At 44.3% G+C, this 21,096-nt stretch overlaps 1 protein-coding gene across 3 annotated transcripts in view; it reads right to left on the bottom strand.

The window, feature by feature from the left end:
- The window catches only part of LOC139541191 (inactive N-acetylated-alpha-linked acidic dipeptidase-like protein 2), a 340,439-nt gene that overhangs the window by 186,131 nt on the left and 133,212 nt on the right, over positions 1-21,096 (bottom strand). For all 3 annotated transcript variants that reach the window (XM_071345568.1, XM_071345567.1, XM_071345569.1), the window contains exon 2: positions 18,397-18,898. In XM_071345568.1, coding sequence (XP_071201669.1) covers positions 18,397-18,887 — 491 coding nt within the window. In that variant the 5' untranslated portion in view covers positions 18,888-18,898. The remainder of the gene's footprint in view (positions 1-18,396; positions 18,899-21,096) is intronic.

Raw genomic sequence — 21,096 nt, 5'->3', positions numbered from 1 at the left:
TGTGGGACAACAGGATGATTTTCACAGGACAGTGTAGCAAAACGTTGGCCACGTTCTACCAGTAAAACCTTCAAACTGAATCTTCATGCCAAAAATTTGATCTTAATCCGTTTCATGGGAATATGAATTTAGATCTTGTTTCAATCACTTTTTTTGTGAGCAAACTAGAGTAAATGATGTTCACAAACTACGTAGCTTTCCTGTATTTTGTTTCAATCCAAGCTAATTCTGCCTAGTGGTGTGAGCTGTTGAGTTTTGGCCCATGACAGTGTTTATTTTACTATTCAGCTAACCATCCTAAAATCTCATAAGAAATGACTAAGTTGGTGTTTTTGATGTAACAGTAACATTATGCTATTTTATTTGGTTCTGTAATGTAGAATACTAATGAATCATTATGTGATCTTCCGAGACATTGATTCAGCTTTGATCTACCTTCAATAATCAAGCAACATTGTGAGAAGTGGCGGAGCAACACTCCGATGAGCTTCAGCAGCATTTCACTGTAAAAGCCAATTTATGATTGATCTGGAAAAGTGGTCCGGACGCGCCGTAAAGAGGGTGTGACGCAATAGCGCTGGCCCTGGAGGCTCGCGGAGGCCAAATCGAGCGCTGTACAGAGATGCCGTGTGCTTCCAAAATGTTGTAACAATAATGAACTTATCCTCTGCAGCAGAGGTAACTCTGGGTCTTCCATTCCTGTGGCGGTCCTCATGAGAGCCAGTTTCATCATAGCACTTGATGTTTTTTGCGACTGCACTTGAAGAAACTTTCAAAGCTCTTGAAATGTTCTGTATTGACTGACCTTCTGTCACGCCCTGACCATAGTTTGCTTTGAATGTTTTATGTTTTGTTTGGTCAGGGTGTGAACTGAGTGGGCATTCTATGTTGTATGTCTGGTTTGTCTATTTCTATGTGTTTGGCCTGATATGGTTCTCAATCAGAGACAGGTGTTTTGCGTTGTCTCTGATTGGGAACCATATTTAGGTAGCCTGTTTTGTATTGTGGGTTGTGGGTTATTGTCTATGTTATGTTATATGTTTGCACAGTGTTTATTATAGCGGTCACGTTCGTCTTATTCGTTTTTTTGTTTAAGTGTTCTTCATTAAATATAGAAGAATGTATTCAAACCACGCTGCGCTTTGGTCCGCTTCTTACGACGATCGTGACAGAATCACCCACCAAAAAAGGACCAAGCGGCGTGGTAACGGGCAGGAGCAGGAGAGGCAGCGATGTCAGGATTACTGGACATGGGAGCGTGATCTGGACTGTGTCACTACTTGGGAGGAGATAGACAGGTGGGCGGTCGACCCAGGGAGAGTGCCGGAGCCTTCCTGGGATTCTCTGGAGCAGTGTGAGGAGGGATACCGGCGAATGGAGGCAGCACGGCTGCGCGGTAGGAAGCCCGAGAGGCAGCCCCAAAAATTTCTCCGGGGGGGCACACGGGGAGTGTGGCGAAGCCAGGGAGGAGACCTGCACCAACTCCCAGGGCTTACTATGGAGAGAGAGAGCGTCGTACTGGTCAGGCACCGTGTTATGCGGTAGAACGCACGGTGTCTCCAGTACGCGTGCTTAGCCCGGTGCGCTACATCCCAGCTCCCCGCATCTGCCGAGCTAGGGTGAGGATCCAGCCAGGGAAGATGGTGCCAGCCCTGCTCTCCAGACAGCCAGTGGGTCTCCTCGGGCCAGGATATCCTGTGCCGGCGTTGCGCACTGTGTCTCCCGTATGTCTGCACAGCCCAGTACGTCCTGTGCCTGTGCCCCGCACGTGCCGAGCTAGAGTTACCATCCAGCCAGGACGGGTTGTGCAGGCCATTAGCTCGAGACCTCCAGTGCGTCTTCACAGTCCGGTCTATCCAGTACCACCAGTGCCAACACCACGCACCAGACCTCCAGTGCGCCTCCACAGCCCAGTACATCCTGTTCCTGCTCCCCGCACTAGCCTTGAGGTGCATGTTCCCAGCCCGGTACCACCAGTTCCGGCACCACGCACCAGGCTTCCTGTGCGCCTCCAGGGTCCAGTATGCCCTGTTCCTGCTCCCCGCACTAGCCTTGAGGTGCGTGCCCCCAGCCCGGTACCACCAGTACCGGCACCACGCACCAGGCCTACAGTGCGCCTCGGCACGCCTGAGCTGCCCGTCTGTCCAGCGCCGCCTGAGCTGCCCGACTGTCCAGCGCCGCCTGAGCTGCCCGTCTGTCCAGAGCCGTCAGAGCCGCCCGTCTGTCCTGAGCCGCTAGAGCCGTCCGTCAGTCAGGAGCCGCCAGAGCCGCCCGCCAGTCAGGAGCCGCCAGAGCCGCCCGCCAGTCAGGAGCCGCCAGAGCCGCCCGCCAGTCAGGAGCCGCCAGAGCCGCCCGCCAGTCCGGAGCTGCCTTTCAGTCCGGAGCTGCCTGTCAGTCCGGAGCTGCCCCTCAGTCCTGAGCTACCCCTCAGTCCGGAGCTGCCTGTCAGTCCGGAGCTGCCTTTCAGTCCGGAGCTGCATTTCAGTCCGGGGCTGCCTGTCAGTCCGGAGCTGCCCCTCAGTCCTGAGCTACTCCTCAGTCCTGAGCTGCCCCTCAGTCCTGAGCTACCCCTCAGTCCTGAGCTGCCCCTCCGTCCAGTGGCGCCCTCTACGATGGTCTTCAGTCCGGGACTCGCTGCAAGGGTCCCTGCTCCAGAGGCGCCACCAAAGCGGGTTATGACTATGGTGGAGTGGGGTCCACGTCCCGCGCCGGAGCCGCCACCACGGACAGATGCCCACCCAGACCCTCCCCTATAGGTTTAGGTTTGCGGCCGGAGTCCGCACCTTGAGGGGGGGGGGGGGGGTACTGTCACGCCCTGACCATAGTTTGCTTTGTATGTTTTATGTTTTGTTTGGTCAGGGTGTGAACTGAGTGGGCATTCTATGTTGTATGTCTGGTTTGTCTATTTCTATGTGTTTGGCCTGATATGGTTCTCAATCAGAGACAGGTGTTTTGTGTTGTCTCTGATTGGGAACCATATTTAGGTAGCCTGTTTTGTATTGTGGGTTGTGGGTTATTGTCTATGTTATGTTGTATGTTTGCACAGTGTTTATTATAGTGGTCACGTTCGTCTTATTCGTTTTGTTGTTTTTTGTGTAAGTGTTCTTCATTAAATATAGAAGAATGTATTCAAACCACGCTGCGCTTTGGTTCGCTTCTTACGACGATCGTGACACCTTCATGTCTTATAGTAATGATGGACGGTCGTTTCTCTTTGCTTATTTGAGCTGTTCTTGCCATAATGTGGACTTGGTCTTTTACCAAATAGGAATATCTTCTGTATACCCCCCCACCTTGTCACAAGACAACTGATTGGCTCAAATGCATTAAGAAGGAAAGAAATTCCACAAATGTACTTTTCAGATGGCTCACCTGTTAATTTAAATGCATTCCAGGTGACTACCTCATGAAGCTGGTTGAGAGAATGTCAAGAGTGTGAAAAGCTGTCATCAAGGCAAGGAGTGGCTGTTTGAAGAATCTCAAGTATAAAATATATTTGGATTTGTTTAACAATTTTTTTGGTTACTACATGATTCCATATGTGTTATTTCATAGTTTTGATGTCTTCACTATTATTCTACAATGTAGAAAATTGTAAAATAAAGAAAAAGCCTTCAAAGAGTAGGTGTTCTAAAACCTTTGTCTGGTAGTTTAGGCTAATTTTGCTGGGGGGCAATGGGGAGATTCGGGATGGAGATGCTGGTGGAAAAACGGTACAGCCTTTTTACTTCATGCTATCTTGGCTGTGCTCCTATGTTAAGCACCGGGAAATAGACTCCAACATCTCAGAAGAGTTAAGGTATTGGCTTTTCGTTTAGCTAGTTGCTTTTAATTAGCTGGATGGCTAGAGATTAGACCTGAACCACTACAAGTGGCAAGAAGCAAAGAAGTATGAATGCTCTGACTTCTGCAGACGTCGGATTGACCATGGAGAGCTAATTGAAGCAGCATTTGTTGATGCTTAAACGAGAGACCACATATGTGGCTGTGTTATGAAAATCTTGGAATATTTGGCCAAGGAAACCTTTCTGGTTGGTCTCTGACAGGGAATGTAAAAGAGTTAGGGAGACTTTTAAAACGACATGGAGTAGCAGCAAATATGTTGAATGAGCAGCTAATGAGGATGGAGAGCCTCTCAAATTTGACAAAATTATTTTGGTCTAACGCCTATTTACTTAATTTTGTAGCTCTTCGTCAGATGCATGCTTTTCGTAAGTAGTTATGCAACTGTCGTCTCCAAGTTTAGATGGATTTTACCCCGAACGGATTTGAGAAAAGTGATTGGCTGATGATAGGGCTATGACATTGGCCCATATCTCGTCTTTCGCTGCTCAGAATATCAGATCTCAGCAACGATTGGAGAAGTGTTTAACATCACCAGTAGACTAACATATACTTATGATAGGCTATATATCTGTTCATAAGCGCAACATGATTGCAAGATAGGTTGGAATGTCTGACTGAAGTAAGGGACAAATCAAACTTTTTTTCTAAATTGGTGGTGTTTGAATTCATTGGTAAAATGCGGGACATAACTGTTTGGTTGCGGGACAAAGAGTCAGAATTTCCAGTACAATTTGGGACATGTGGCTACCCTTGATGCAAAGCACGTCCCTTGCACTAAAATGGACTGTGGGTGCCGCTGTGGGTTTGTGGGCGTATCGTAGTTGGGACGGGGGTGTTTGCGGGGTTGGATGACTGATAGTGGAGGCACTGCAGCCCTGTGTGCTTTGCCTTGAGGGAACAGGTGTTGTGCCGAATAGCACCCCCCTGCCAGAATTCTCCCCCCCTTCCCGTGAACGCACACTCACTCAATTCTTCATTGCTGCGACATGCTAGTTGAGATTTCTGATCACGTTAGGCTGCGTTTCATTTTATTTTTTAGGTCGGTTTGATCGCTGTGGAGGCACTAGTAATGTCTGCAGTTTTCGGTTGGCTATTTGTTTCAAGTGTATTAGTCTATAAATAAATCTCTTTGCCAAAATTCGTAATCTCTCCCATGTCTTATTCGACTGGCACACTTCAGAATCATTTTGGTAGCTCATGTTGACCAGAAGTGTGTGCCACAGAAATTATTTGAGTCTAGCCACAAAATTAAGGATATTTAGAAGGGGAGGAGGGATTCGGCAAGGCCATTTTCTCCATATTGTAATCGATAAAGTGTTTCAAACTGCTGTACTTGTATTAACATATATGTTCAGATCATTCCTGAGAGAGAAGGGGTGTAATATCTCCAGATGGGCGTGTGGTACCTTCCTCACCCATGCCAACAAGATGTTACTTCTTGTGGGGTCTTTGCCTTGAAAGTAAGTATGAGAGTATAAGTAATGTACAATTAACCTACTGAAAGTATACTGACTAAAAGGACAAACAGAACTGTCAAATTATATTATAGCTGTGTCGTTGTAAACTTCCGAATTATAATTTTAAGTGTAACATAATTTTGTTGGGGAAAACTGAAATGCCCATCAATTATTTCCCCCAGTTTGCTGAATGTGTTCTTAAGGAGGAATCGATTGTCTTTTCAAATACGGACAAAGATGTCCCTCTCCTCCAAAACACTGGTATGTTCAATTTCTAATTTAATATAATTGTAGATAAAAAAACAACATTTATATAGATATTTCAAGGTTATCTTTGATCCAACTTCTGACTAGATGGCCACTTAAACACATGTATTTAAATAATTCTGTTACAAGAAACCTAAACTATTCCCTTGTTCCCTGTTCCCTATTTGCTCAGGAAAATACATGTAAAGATGTATAGACTACTTGACATTATGTTTTGCTAGATGACCTGAGCCAACTGTGCCACTTATGTGGGGAGGTGGACAATAATGAGGAAGACACTAACTGGGTAATTGCTTGTTCACTTCTAAAGGCACATTTTAAGGAGTACAAATTTGTATAAGCAGTAATATTTCTAGAGGTAGTATCATCGTCTTTGTCTGATAATGAAATAATTGTAATTCAAGAAAATGTATTTAATATTTTAAATACATTAACATTATACATCATAAATTTCAGATTGGTTGTGACCGCTGCACACGATGGTTCCACCAGTCCTGTATGAAACCATCCCACCATTGGAGGATTATGTCTGAGCTGCCTGTCAGGACTAGGTTAGGCTTGAGTTCCAGGCAACGGTATCACCTGGAAAACTTTCCATAAAAAGTGGACTAAATGTTCAGTCGAGCTGATGCAGCTTTCCAATATTTGTTTATGGTATTTATTGTATTTTTATATTTGATTTATTGTCATTTATATCTTATTATGCAAAGATCAAAATGTGTATTTCTTATTTAATGTTTGTTAGCAAACTTAACTTTCTGTGATGTTTTTGTGTTATTGTGTGATAATATTTGTGTATTACCTTTATTTTCTTCAACATTACAAAATGTTTCTAAAATAAATGTTTGTGTTTCTTTATACTCTAATTTTGCTTTCTGTGGCACATACTACTGGTCAACATAAGCTACCAAAATGATTCTGAAGTGTATCAGGCGTTGCAGTCCCAAGATAGAAGGGGGGAGAGAATTTCGGCAAGCAAGAAAATGGCCTTGCCGAAATCCTCCCCACCCCTTCTAATTTCCTTAATTTTGTGGCTAAAGTCAAATACTTTCTGTGGCACACATCAGAGTCAAATACTTTCTATAGAACAAACTTCACCTCAGGATAGGCAACCAAAATGAATAATTAATGTATGTGTGTTATATTAAACATACAGGAGGGAGTAAAATGTAGGCAAGCAATAAACATTTCAGAACAACTACTAGTCAAATAAAACATGGGAGAGATGATGAATTTTGTCGAAGAGATTTATTTATAGATGAATACACTTGAAAGAAATAGCCAAACCGAAAACTGCAGACATTACTAGTGCCTTCCCCGCGATCAAACCAACATAAAAAATAAAATGAAACGCAGCCTAAAGTGATCAGAAATCTCAATTAGCAAGCAAGTCGCAGCAATGAAGAATTGAGTGTGTGCGCGTTCACGCGAAGGTGGTGGGAGAATTCTGGCAGGGGGGAGCTTTTCGGCACAACACCGGCAGTAAACACACAGCCTTACTGGAGCAATGCATCTGAGTCAGTGACAAGCCATGCCTTTTCTCATACACACACCACACAGCCCTGCTCTGCTCTGCTCCATAGAGAGCAGCCTCCTCCACTCAGCATACTTAGTTATCCGCCCCCACCATTCCTTCACTGTGCAGCACAACTGTAAGTACCTTCACTACCCACTGACTGTAGTGTTTTCTAAACCTGGGTGTACTGGGGACTCTAGGATGTGCACTAAATAGGGATTTTATTTGGGGATCAATGCTAATGCAAAGGGGGATTAGGACTAAACTATTAGCCCATGGAACCGGGAGATGGAGGCTCTACACACAGTGTAAACATCAAATAGTGGGAGAGATTAGCACCAAGGTAAGGAGGTTGTCGGGGGAAATGCACTCCCCTGTATTAGATGGGCCCTCCTTATCACTTTCTAACACATTCCTTTCTCGCTGCGTCGTCGTCAAGTAAGGTCTTTAACGCTAACCAGCTCCCCTTCACAGAGGTGAAATATGATTATCGGGACAGAATGCATTTTTACCAAAACCTGGCAAAGGGAGAATGAAGCATCTTTGGTGGGGGGTGGGGGCATGGTGTGGCCCAGGCAGGCAGCAGGAGCCAGGTGAGAAGACGGCCAATCCCTGGCTGCAGACTAACAACAGATTGCACACACAGCTACACCCCCCCGGTCCAGGGTCTCTCCATTGGGCTCTCAGGGGGTGAGACCCTCAGTCTGAGGCTAACACTCACGCTCACATAAGCATAACAATCACACTGATCTGTCCATGTGAGTCATCCTCTGTTGTCATTACCTGACCTGGCTTACACGGAGGAAGGAGGAAAATAACACAATAAAATGAAATCCGGTAGATTAGTTATCACAGTTGAAATGTCAATGACTTTAACAACACCAAACAGGATGTGTTTTGTGCCGCCAACATAGCTCCTGTGCTAAAATACAAAATATATATGTTTGTTCGGCTCAGGTTGGCTGAACATAATTTCCCTTTTATTTGACCTGCTGGGCTCCAATGAGAACGCTCAAATGATGCTATAGACAGAGCTGGCATAACCACCATTGTTTCCTGTGGGGATTCTAAAGACTTTTTTTATTCAAGACATCTGCTCACACACTGAGAATGAGTTCAAAATGACAAACCACCTGCAGAAAGAGAAGCGTCTCCTGGACTGTTAATGTCACCCGTCTCGAGCGAGGCAAGGCTTCTCCCATTGATCATGACTTGTACATTGTATTGTGCCAGACAGAAATTAATTTAAAGAATTCCTTGCTTTTCATTAATCCACAAACCACCCAAGGCCTCTAAAACAAAATCTGACAGAAAATAGGGGACTAGAGAGCTCTGAATTTGACGTGACATCTGAACGCAAAGGAGTATCCATGACAAACTGAATTTCAACAAATACATATATTTTAGAGTTTAATCTACTGTATCCAACTACAATGAAGTCAAATGGGAACTTTTCGTTTTATGCAGACGCCTTAAATAGTTTTTACACATTAGTGCATTCCAGTACATAGGGATGAAAGGTCCTAGAGTGGCCAGAGTCCTGGGGGAGACTGCTGGAGTGGTCTGGTGGATTAATCATCATGTAGGGGAGGCAATTAAAACTCAGGGTTACAGGGGAGGACAGGTCTCCAGGTGGGGAGAGAAGAGAGAGGGATGAAGGAAGGGAGGAGAACCAGGGAGAAAGAAGAGAGAATGTGTGTGTGCGTGTGTAGGGTGTGTGTGTGTGTAGGGTGGGTGTGTGTGTGTGTGTGTGTGTGTAGGGTGGGTGTGTGTGTGAACATTGCCTGGCAGCAACAAGCCTACTAAACCCAGGCCAAAAGCTCACATCTGAGCCAAGGTGACATCTGAAGGCAAATGTCCCCGGTGCTGTCCCAAATGGAATGGCCTGAGTGAGACAACCGTGTGTCACTGCCACCTTGACAGAGAGGGGACCTCTCCACGGCACACATGCACCGCTCTCACTCTGCTCCAAATCACTGGCACTCAGTTCATGTGGTGAAGATAAAAGAAAAAGCAGCAAGGAGGAACATTTGCAGCTGATATGTGGCAGAGGCCTGTGGCAAAAACATCACAGCACTGTGACTATGTGATGAAGGGAAAGATATGATCATATCTGTGGGCAATGGGCTACATTGGAAAGAGGACAGCATTTACCTCAACACCCAATGTATGAAGAGGGTCTTGTTTAGAGTGTATTGAGGGACATTTTGTAATGCTGTTTCCACACAAATATGTTAGGGACTGTGTCTGGTCTGTGTCTGACACACACACACACACACACACACACACACACACACACACACACACACACACACACACACACACACACACACACACACACACACACACACACACACACACACACACACACACACACACACACACACACACACACACACACACACACACACAAACACACACAAACACACACAAACACACACACTATTGTACCTGTTATTGGTGGTGTGGAAGCTCACTGTTTTAAAAGGCAGGAACCAGATGGCCTACTCCCTCTACTCAACAGAGTATGTGTGTCTGAATGCAGTGTGCTCAGAGGAGCAGCTATGTCTGCAGGACATTAATGGGCTTCAATCAGATATGGACAGCGTACATTTGCATAAGCAGAGACACACATGCAAGGCGATGTAAATTATTGAAGAAAACAAAAAAAGGCTGTTATTAAAACAGAAAAATATAACTTCAGGCTCAATTTCATAATTCACAATCCCCAAAAATTCAAATCCCTTTACAAAAACTTTTTTACAGCTGCGACCCTATTGATGTTACAGTATATAAACAACAGCAGTAGTTTCTAGAAAGCATATGAAATGTCCTCATCCTGGCTGGATAAAACAGGAAAATAATTACCTGCCACGATGTGTCTGGCAATTATTATCAATCTCCCTGGCCCTGAAGGCAAGTTCACTTCAAAAAGCCCCATGCAAGATCTCTCTCCACTGGCTTTGGCACAGAGCATGAGGTGGGTCCTCTGTTCCCAGTATAGTTCCTAAACATAATGCTTAGCTCTTTAGGCTATAGTCATGAATAAAACAACACATATCCTAAATCTGTTCTACGGAACAGTGTACAGAAACTCTTGACAACTCATTTCATCATAGTATTATCACAGAGCCTCACCTCACCAAATAACAAGTCAAGTAAACAAACAGTGATATTAACAACTCAATGCAGCTTCAGAATTAGTTCTAAGACCCTGCTATGACAAATCAAAGCCTGGCACTGTACTTCATCCTTTGTACCAAGAATCTATAAGAATGTATAATGGGTCTTTTAAGGCATTTCAACTTAAAATGGGGTCGAGGCGCCTTTCAACTTCAATGAACAGTATGATGTTTTATTAACTTGCGGTCTCTAAATAGCACAGGGCCTTGCTCTCAGAGTGTGTTCACAGGAGGATAAAACAGGTCCTGATGACAGCACCTTGTCTGCTTCTTCAAGGCTGACTTCAGCTCACGATTAGCCATAGAAGGCCAGGGCCTCAATTCTCATCTAAAGAGCTTTGTGTTTCTGCACACAAACTCAGGACGCCTGATGGCGCTCAGGGTTCAGCTCCAACGCCACTCTCCCTGCCACAGCACAGCTGCAGTACAAGGCTCTTTAGATGGGGGGAATACAACCCTGCACATACTGTACTGTATTCTAGGAAGTCCATTCAGGCCCTGCAGTGAAACAGCGAGAACCTCTAGTATGCCCCTTTCCTTTCCTTTCCTGGCTCTATCTCCTGGCCTCTACAGTTAGGCCACGAAAGGATTAGACAATTTACCCACAGTGCAGTGGAGTTGTTCATTGAGACAATGCTTGTCACTCACAGTAACTGTCCAGAGGCCCATTGACTACAGCAGCCCATTGACTACAGAGGCCTATTGACTATTATCCGACAGTGCTGAAAAATAAACCAAACATGCACGGTGAGCGCTGCCATGCTGAGCAGCCTGCTCCCTGCTAGTCACTCCCTATATAAAACTCAAAGCATTGTCATCGTTTACCTCTGCATGTTGGGTGCTGTTTTTCATTCTAATATAGCAAAGAGTGTATGATTCAATAAAGCATGTCTGAGAGGAAATTCAACACTGGCAGCACAAATTATTCTGTATGGTAATCAACCTGTTACTTCACATCTGGCATACGATTATCAGGTATTCCCTTATACAGTAGTTACCCAGACATAATGCCTATGTAATGCCTAGCGGTTAAGAGCGTTGGGCCAATAACTGAACATTTTCTGGTTCGAATCCCTGAGCTGACTAGGTGAAACATCTGTTGATGTGCCCTTGAGCAAGGCACTTAACCCCAATTGCTCCAGGGTCGCCTTCATTAATGGCTGATCCCTGGCCATGACCCCACTCTCCGAGGGTGTCTCAGGGGAATTGGGATATGCAAAAAACATAAATAGGACAAATGTAAGAACACACCTAATTATTTTTATTAAGATGGTAAATGCAAATGGATGAATTCTCAATGGCACTTGTTCAAAGATGTATTCCTACAATATATTTGAGACAGTGCCCTCTAGTGAAACTACCTCATTATTCCCTGTATAATACTTCTGCATGTCAACTATCTCCCCTTTGGGATATAGCCATGTAGTTGAGTGGAAGGGCACCTAACAGAAAGAACTTAGGAGAATATAGTGGCAGAGCGGTCTGTTAAGGCTTGCTGGGTAGGGTGCACCTCTCTGTTGATAAAACAATTAAGCTAAGAGGAATGGGCGGCAGACAACAACATTTTCTTAATGGAAAGAAGTCCATTGAGCTAAGAATCTGCTTCTCCAAACATGCTCCACTAATCTTGGGTAGACAGGCTGTTCCAGTTGTAACAAGCACAACAAATCAAGGCTTCCACATGGACAACTAACTCAGTGGGGACCAACACATTTACAGTACCAGGCAGTGACTTGTGGATATCTACACCACTCTGATTCAACCATGCCTGGAGTATGCCAGTGTAACCGATGTGAAATGGCAAGCTAGTTAGCGGTGGTGCGCGCTAATAGCGTTTCAATCGGTTACGTCACTCGCTTTGAGACCTTGAAGTAGTGGTTCCCCTTGCTCTGCAAGGGCCGCGGCTTTTGTGGAGCGATGGGTAACGATGCTTCGTGGGTGACTGTTATTGATGTGTGCAGAGGGTCCCTGGTTCGCGCCCGGGTCGGGGCGAGGGGACGGACTAAAGTTAAACTGTTACACCAGTGTGTTGATGGTAGTCTGCACAAAGAAGCAGCAAGCTGCACTGGACAGGGTACAGAAGAGGGCAAGCAAGATGATAACAAAAAACAGAGACATCCCACTGACCCTCAATCACTACAGTCACAGGGTGAGCAAGCAGCAGTAAGATTGGTCACCAACCTGACCACCGTCTACATGATTTCCTACCACAGAGAAGGGGAGACAGCACTGGCAGTCCTCTGAAATCAGATAACTTGTTTCATTAACAAGAACTTCATCCAAACCCTTTTTAACACTTAAAAGGAAAAGAGGGTCATAATAAAAATGGAAGTTAAAACCATTGACATCATCATCTATTGATGCACTGAGTGTGTTGAACATGACAATTACACCATTTTGACTGACAGGGGCATTGACTGCCACAGGAAATAACAGCAATCAAGTCATCCCTTTTTGTAAAAAACATTGTCAGGACAGCCTCCCTTAACCCTTAACAGACTTTATGGATGTCAACTGACAGAGGGAGACAGTAGCTGTAGTAGAAAAGAGGAGAAGAAGATTAAATAAAATATAAATTGGAAAAGATGGCAAATGTTCAGTTTGAAAACATATCACTCAATGCCCATCGCAATTAAAGAGTATTCAAACAGATGGTACATATGATTTGAATACAGATATTCAAATCTAGTATTTGATGTTTTGTAATTAGAATAAGTGCATTCATCACCAAAATAATTTGATTTCAATTGTTTACGGTGAATCATGAATGGTCATTCTAAAGCATGGCGGCCTTGGCACTGTAAAAATACGACCAGTAAATGGTGCAGCTAAAATGGAGAAGAATAAAAAATTTGTCCAACGTCTGCTACTGTATGTGTAAGAATCACCCCAGCAGTGTCACCCCGACACAGCTGTGTAGAGCTAGAACTGTCATTCACTCAGTCATCGTGATACCTGAGCTGCATTTGGACCTGCTTTATAAAAATATTGAAGAGTGAGGTCTCAATAAAACATATCCCCAACCGTTTGGCGCCGTTCACCCACCTCATTATTATTACTCATTCACTTTTGAACTTGCAATCACTGGGATGGATTACAACTGTGATGGTGACCTTTGACTTCCAATGGACAATCAAGTCTGACTATGATCACAAAGATGGTCATCAGGAGACTTAGATTTAATGACCTCCTCTATCCCATGATGCAACTTCACCTTCATATCATTGTATTACTAGTCAGAGACTATGGCTGGCACAATTATGTGAAGTTTAGCCTATATACTAAAGGTCCAATTGAAGTTGCACATTTTGTTAAGTAATTGCCATCTGTAATGTTGTCTGTTCCAATTCTGAGGTACAGTAGATTATTAAATATGTGAGTGCTGTCATGCAAGGAAGGGCTGGGCTTCAGGAATAGGGCAGAGGAGGCAGAGTGAAATACGACTGCAGTGTTGGAGTGTGGCGTACAGGAGGCAGGAGGGAGACATTACCTTGGTGTCACCCAAAACGATCTAATGATCAAAATGACCTCAGCAGCCAGAGTCACTTTGGTAATCTCCTGCTTAATCACTGTTTGTTTTAAATGTCATGGGCTCACAGTGGATCCATCCGGCATGGCTGATGGGCCGTGGTTCTGACTCCTGACACCCGTAGCCTACTGCTCCCTTCCACCACAGAGACGAGCTCCCTAGTTTAATTGCTTTTCACAAACCAGCACCCTAGGCTTCACACTCGTGGACGTTTGGTTGGACTGAGCCAAAGTCGTGCATGCGAGGGCTCATCCTGCTAGTTGCCATAGCAGCAATCTGTTTCCCAAAGTTGATTTTCAAGTTCTTCTTTTAAAAACAAATTTCACTGCTTCTAAAAATCGACCTGAATTGACCTGAATGTTGGGGGAGATGTTGGTAATTGCTGGTGCTTGTTGAAATATTGGGAGCACCAATTTGGCATACAATACTTTTCAAGTCCTCATTATTTCTACACTCTTGCGCTGGAGAGAGTTTGAACAATCTCTGTCCTACCTCATCATGTCACTGCCTCCCTCGCCCATCAGACGACTGCTATGCAAGTTCCATGTTCACCAAATGGACGCCGTTTGACATTATTTTACATCCTGCTCCACCAGGAAGTAGGAGCTGTGCCAGGAGAAAATACAATGCCATTCAAACATACCATTATCTATCTATCTGTCTGCTCAAATGTAGTTTCTCTTTAAGAAGAAGAAGGTGCTGTCCTGTTGTCCTGGGAGTGACAGTGGGACTAGGGTAGTCTCCTGCTTATTGATGGCCATTGTAATGCACCGTTATTAATTATGTTTCACACACCCCGGGAATATCAATTTCATTCTACAGCAATCGATCTCAACTTGTATCCTAACAATGGGTCTTAGCCTTGAGTGAGCAGTGGTCGTACAGATTCAGCAGAAGCTGCATGCGGGCACGCACACACAGTCTCTCATTCTCTCTCTTACATACACAATAAACAGACACAGCTCATACCTTACTGTCACGCCCTGATCTGTTTCACCTGTCTTTGTGATTGTCTCCACCCACCTCCAGGTGTCACTCGTTTTCCCCATTAGTCCCTGGGTATTTATTCCGGTGTTCCCTGTTTGTCTGTTGCCAGTTCGTCTTGTCATGTCAACCAGTGTGGTTTTCCGTGCTACTGCTTTTTCTTATCTCTCTTTTGGTAGTCCTCCTGGGTTTGTCCCTTGCCTGCCTTGACTCTGAACCCGTCTGCCTGACCATACTGCCTGCCCTGACCTCGAGCCTGCCTGCCACTCTGTACCTCCTGGACTCTGACCTTGTTTATGATCTTTTGCCTGTCCACGACCATTCTCTTGCCTGCCCCTTGGACTAATAAATATTAGAGACTCGAATCATCTGCCTCCCCTGTCTGCATCTGGGTCTTGCCCTGTGCCTTTATACTTACAGCACGCTAAGAATTATTACAGCACAAAAAAGTGAAACATAAAACATTGGGCATGCTGAAATATAGTACCGTACTATGCACACTATACTGTATATGGCCATATATAACATGATTCCATTTCTTTAAATCTCCTTTTAGTTTTGTATTTACATCCTACATTATTCGGTATACCAAACATACTTTTATTGATTTAAGTGTCACACTATAATGGCTGTATGCCGACTTGGCAATGGTTCATGTTGACAACCAATTAGGTCATTATTCAATTCCCATGCACCTCAAGCATTTCCCATATGGCACTATATTCCCACAACAATATTCTGTTCTATTTATTCAAAAGCTTTCAATCATAATGAGATGTCTGTTAACGAATGCATAATATCCTCACTAAGTCTAGGTATTCTATTAAAGGAATGTTACCAGTCCTATCACCAGGTCATAATATAAGCCCCAGATTATCTTGTGGTGTAGTCCATTCACAGCCCCCTCAGTGGAGAGAGATTCATTAAGAGGGAGGGATGGAAAGAGAGGGAGCGAGAAAGAGAGAAAGAGATGTATTCTAGTCAGAGCTACAAAAGCCATAACACCCGTGCACAGGTATATGGAGGTGTGAGTCTCATTTCTGGGCATCGTTCTATATTTTTATAACTACAACCCCAAATGTGTTAAAGGTAGATAAGAAATATGTGGTACAATAAGACTCTTACTGTATTTATTTGTCATATTCTAGCTGTAATCAAGATAAAGTCATGTTTTGCGGCTGCTCCACCTGTTAGAGAATCAACATAATTTTTAAACGCTGCGCTTACTCACAAGTTTCTCCTGTTGAGTTTATGATTGGCACCCTACCAGCCGGGTTAATATGGCTCCAGTTGATGATTAATGTAAGATTGTCTATATAAATTCAATTTGGCACCAACCCAAATCAGACTACATTTGCACAGAGAAACAGTCTGGCTTCATCTTTTCATTCAAATGGGTCTGTCTCCATGGGGAATAAAAAAAGAACTGACAATGTTATGGGCAATCTAGGTCAATGACACATAACACCAGATCACACAATATCTTTATTAGCCCAAAGGTGGTAGAAAGCCATTCTTCATGATGACCATACCCACTGGGCACACACTGGTTGAATTAACATTGTTTTCACATAATTCCAATGAAATTACGTTGAACCATGGTGGAATAAACTCTGAATTACCGTCTGTGCCCAGTGGGTAGCTACAGTATTTGGGCAGGCTATGTGTACTGTGTTCTGGCCTGTTTTAAAAGCTGCCAACCATGTTTGACACTAAACCTAGACAGTTTGTAGCCTCCCTCTCCATTTGGAGATGGAATTGACCAGGAGACCTAAGGTCCCTAGCAGTATCTTCTTAGGTCTTCCAGAGCCAACATGTTTCCTCTGTTACAGTAATCAGTATGTCCAAACAGTTTTTATTTTCTTCTACACAAACCCTCCTTCCTTATCCGCCTGGAGACATGACCCTTAATCTGACTTTGGGATTATTTATTTCAATTGGTGAGGATGAGAAATGCTCCCAACATGCTGGACTGTATCAATTACAGGGCATAATTAGTGAGTGAGTGTCTCGGGGAGATAAAGAATAGCATTAGAGAGACACAAACAGAGGGAAATTTACTTCTTCCAGGGATTTTCGGCTAATCCAATTTCACCGAGACTGTTTATGCGCCTGCACGTTTCTTTGAAGTGTAAATGGTAAAAGAAGCAAACACATACAGTAATGAGCCAAAGAAATATCAACGTCTCAGCATAAGAGTCTATTCAGGGGAAAACAATGGGCCTTTTGGCAGGAGCACAACGGAGAAAATGCCCAAACATCAGACTATTACATACCGTAGTTCATCATAGCACACTAAATCCCACCCTTCTATTTATGTATAGCCAATCACCAAGCACACAGTACACTGACTAAATAAAGTTATTTGTAGTCTACTAGCATCCTGCAGAAATCCGAGTGGTCACAAATAAAGTGGAAAGAGCTGAGGCATCCAAGCAGTACAGAATGCCGTAAGTTAATGTGGGAGAATTACTGAGGATAAAACCATTTCATTTAACAATTTTCTTTTATCTTTGAAACATTCTGAGCTACCACAATATCCCCTCTCCCCATAGAGCATCAGTATGTGAGAGAGATTGCAGGATTCCCTCTGTGCCATAGCTGGAGGAAGTAGGGGTGCTGAAGGTGCTGAAGCACCCCCTGAATTTAAAAAAAGTGTTATTTTTCTTCACAAAAGTAGTGCACTGGGCCTTTACTAGTCCCATATTAGCGGGCTGATATAGCCCCCACCCCCAAACATCTTCCCACGGCTAAGCTCTGTGCCCCACATGTAAATAATGCAATTATTTTGGTTAACAACATCCAAGGTATGAACTATGAGTTGGAGGCTGAATGCATGATCATAATGTTAGTTGAGGTTACAATATTGTGTCTTTCTCCAAGAGAATCTGGGCTCTGCTGTTGGCCCTGCCGCTTGAAAAATAAATGTGACGAAATAAATAATAAATACACAAAACTGTAAAGCCTGTTTGGGAGTCAGATTGTCTCAGTTCAGTTGAAACTAAGTTATCTTTCTGACACAAATATACATGTATTCCATGATCCTTGGCACCAAAACAATATCATGCCACCAGAGGTTTGTCGGCATTTAATTTAACATTACTACCTGCTTGGGCCCTGTCCCCGCCTGTCAGCTATACACAGCTAGGCATGGAGTGAACAAGGCCTTCTTGTCACTAGTGGGGATACAGTGTGCTACAGTGTTTGGCTGGGAGACTGTCTTTGCTAGAAGGATGCAGGTCCCTGAGAGACTGTTACAGAAAAGCCCACATCTGCTTCCTAAGAATGTCTAACTTTCACTCAGACAGAGAAAAGCTTTCAGAAGGGGCCGCAGGTTTATTGGCTGCGAGATCAGCAGCAATCAATGTGCTCTAAATCACCTTTGCATGTCCTGGGAGAGCCTCCTTCTCAGAGAAACACTTCCAAATGAATGTAATTTTCATGCAAATCCTCTCAGCTCGCTACTTATTGTTCTGCAGCTGCGCATAATGCCTCCACACTAAGAAGATGCATTACCTGTAATATTATACACTCTGTCTCTAAACGATCTGCAGGCATTGAGGCAAAACAGAGAATCACAGAGTAATTGGTGTATGTGTGAAAAGGCCTACCTACCTGTGCAGAGCCTGGATCTTCTCCGCTGTGATGTCCTTCAGCAGCTCCTCCAGGAGGTCTGTGTCAGTGGGGGGTTCAGGGGTGGGCTTGTCCGTGATGTGGGCGTAGTGGCCTATCAGTAGCCCCAGGATAAAGAGCCCTACACCTGCTAGCAGGTACTTGACCAGGCTGCAGCTGCTTCTCCGCTGGCCCTTGGGTGGAGCCCTGGTGAAGTGGGAGATGTAGTTGGGGTCCTCCTGCAGCCGCTCAAACCTACCGTGTGGAGAGACGGACACAGAGGGCTGGATGGGCTCCAGGTCTGGGTCTGGATCAGCACGGTTGGAGTTGCCCACGGTCCGATGCTCCACACACTCCAGCTGGAAGCGGTCCAGTCCTAGTCCCGGGTCCTGTAGCTCCTTTTCCATGTCCCACTCCAGGTCCAGGGCGGATGCCTGCAGTTCCTCCCGCTCCAGAGACCCTTTGTGGGCCGCACGCACCTTCCTGTACGCCATGCCTTCAAGACCTGGATACAAACAGATTACACAGAGGTCTCTGTTATTATCCCAGGTTAACAAGAGCACTGAATGAGTGGTTGGTTAACAGCTAATCAACCAAATTGATGAACTTAACCTTTCAGTATATCATACAGACCTACACTGAGAGAGCCTGTGCAGTTGGACCTATGCACTGCATTACCACTGACGGGCATGGCACACACATTGTTTCCTGGGCTTTCATCACCATAACAATTCAAAGATGACGTATCTTTACTATTTAGTTAGGGCGCTGGAGTTCAACCCCTGGGCCATATAAATACGGCCCAGGGGTTGAACTCCAGCGCCCTAACTAAATAGTAAAGAGCATTCCCACGAAACCCAATTAGAGCATGCTAAGTTCACTACAGCTGCTGAAGCAGATCATTAAGGGAGATGACTGAGTGGGATCAAATTCATAAAATGGATCCCAGTGTCTTAGTATACCATCACATTTAACTGTCCCTTTTACTGACACTGTTATCAAACTCCAAACATCAGCCCAATTGATAATAACTAAAAAATCCAAACTGCCGCGAAACTCAAAAGCACACCAAAGCCACTTATTCTTTCAAAGACATTGCTTTAAAGACTTTCTTTAAACAGACATTAGAGTGAAATCTGTTGCTATGAAAGTTATACTGCACCACCCTGAGCAGCAAGAGAACACTAAGTGATCTCTCTGAGCAACACTTTTCTTCAGAGAAAGGTTTATCTAAAAGAGAAGAAAAAAAGTATAATTTTAATATGGTCCCTTTCACATTGTATACTTTGCAGTCAGAATGGTCATTTCATTTTGTGTGGGTGTTTCAGGGAGAGGAGGAAGAAAAGCTTGTTCCATGCCTGGATCTGACATCACGTGGCTGTTTGGGGTTTCAGGCTAGGTTTCAATATAAGCACTCTGCTGATGTAAAAAGGACTTTATAAATACATTTGATTGATTGATTGATGGTAAGAATGCAGCATAGATATAGGCCTGAGAATTTCCCCACATCAATCTTCAATGCGCCACTAAACGTCCATTATTTCTGCAAGGAGTCAGATAAAAGATCCCCTCTCTGTCAAGGGACAAACTTAATTTTAAAACTGACCCTTGTTGACCAATAGTTCAGAACGCACGCACGCACGCACGCACGCACGCACGCACGCACGCACGCACGCACGCACGCACGCACGCACGCACGCACGCACGCACGCACGCACGCACGCACACACGCACACACACACACACACACACACACACACACACACACACACACACACACACACACACACACACACACACACACACACACACACACACACACACACACACACACACACACACACACACACACACACACACACACACACACACACACACACACACACACACACACACACACACACACACTCCCCACCCAGCCTTACCCCATGTGGACTGGCATAGTCTACTGTACATATGGTGGTGAGGGGAAACAGCAGCTCTCCCATGCAGAGTGACAGCTGACATTTAATCACAGGAACACCAGCGATTTAATGCCTTTCAACTCTCAGACAAAGCCATCCATTCTAATACTGTCTTTGACTTTTCCATGACGGATGCCAGACTGAGACCTCACATGGTAAGGTATATCAAATGCATGCTTAGCATTTTATTAAGTATCAGTAAAAATAAAGCCACGTTCTTGAGCATGAGTATTTTATTTTGCGTTTTATTAGGTGCCCTGGTATTGCTGGTTCTTGTTAAAATTTTAAGAGACGTACAGTACATAACCAACCTGCTAAAGACCTGCAAATCAAGTTGCTATTGCTACCTTTTATTCATACACCCTTATTAGAAAAAAAGGTGTTATCTAGAACCTAAAAGGGTTCTTCGGCTCTACATAAAGGTTCTACATAAAGGTTCTACATAAAGGGTTCTACATAAAACCCAAAAGGGATCTACCTGGAACCAAAAAGGGTTGTCTTATGAGGAGAGCTGAATAACCCCTTTAAATCAAATCAAATCAAATTTTATTTGTCACATACACATGGTTAGCAGATGTTAATGCGAGTGTAGCGAAATGCTTGTGCTTCTAGTTCCGACAATGCAGTAATAACCAACAAGTAATCTAACCTAGAGACCTTTTAACCTAGAGACCTTTTTTGTGTGTATGTATGATCTATGAACTATGAATTGCAGTCATTTTTGTAAAATTGCGCCGGA

This window comes from Salvelinus alpinus, chromosome 16, assembly GCF_045679555.1.
Source record: "Salvelinus alpinus chromosome 16, SLU_Salpinus.1, whole genome shotgun sequence".
Lineage (NCBI taxonomy): Eukaryota > Metazoa > Chordata > Actinopteri > Salmoniformes > Salmonidae > Salvelinus > Salvelinus alpinus.
This window is presented reverse-complemented; position numbering and strand designations above follow the sequence as displayed.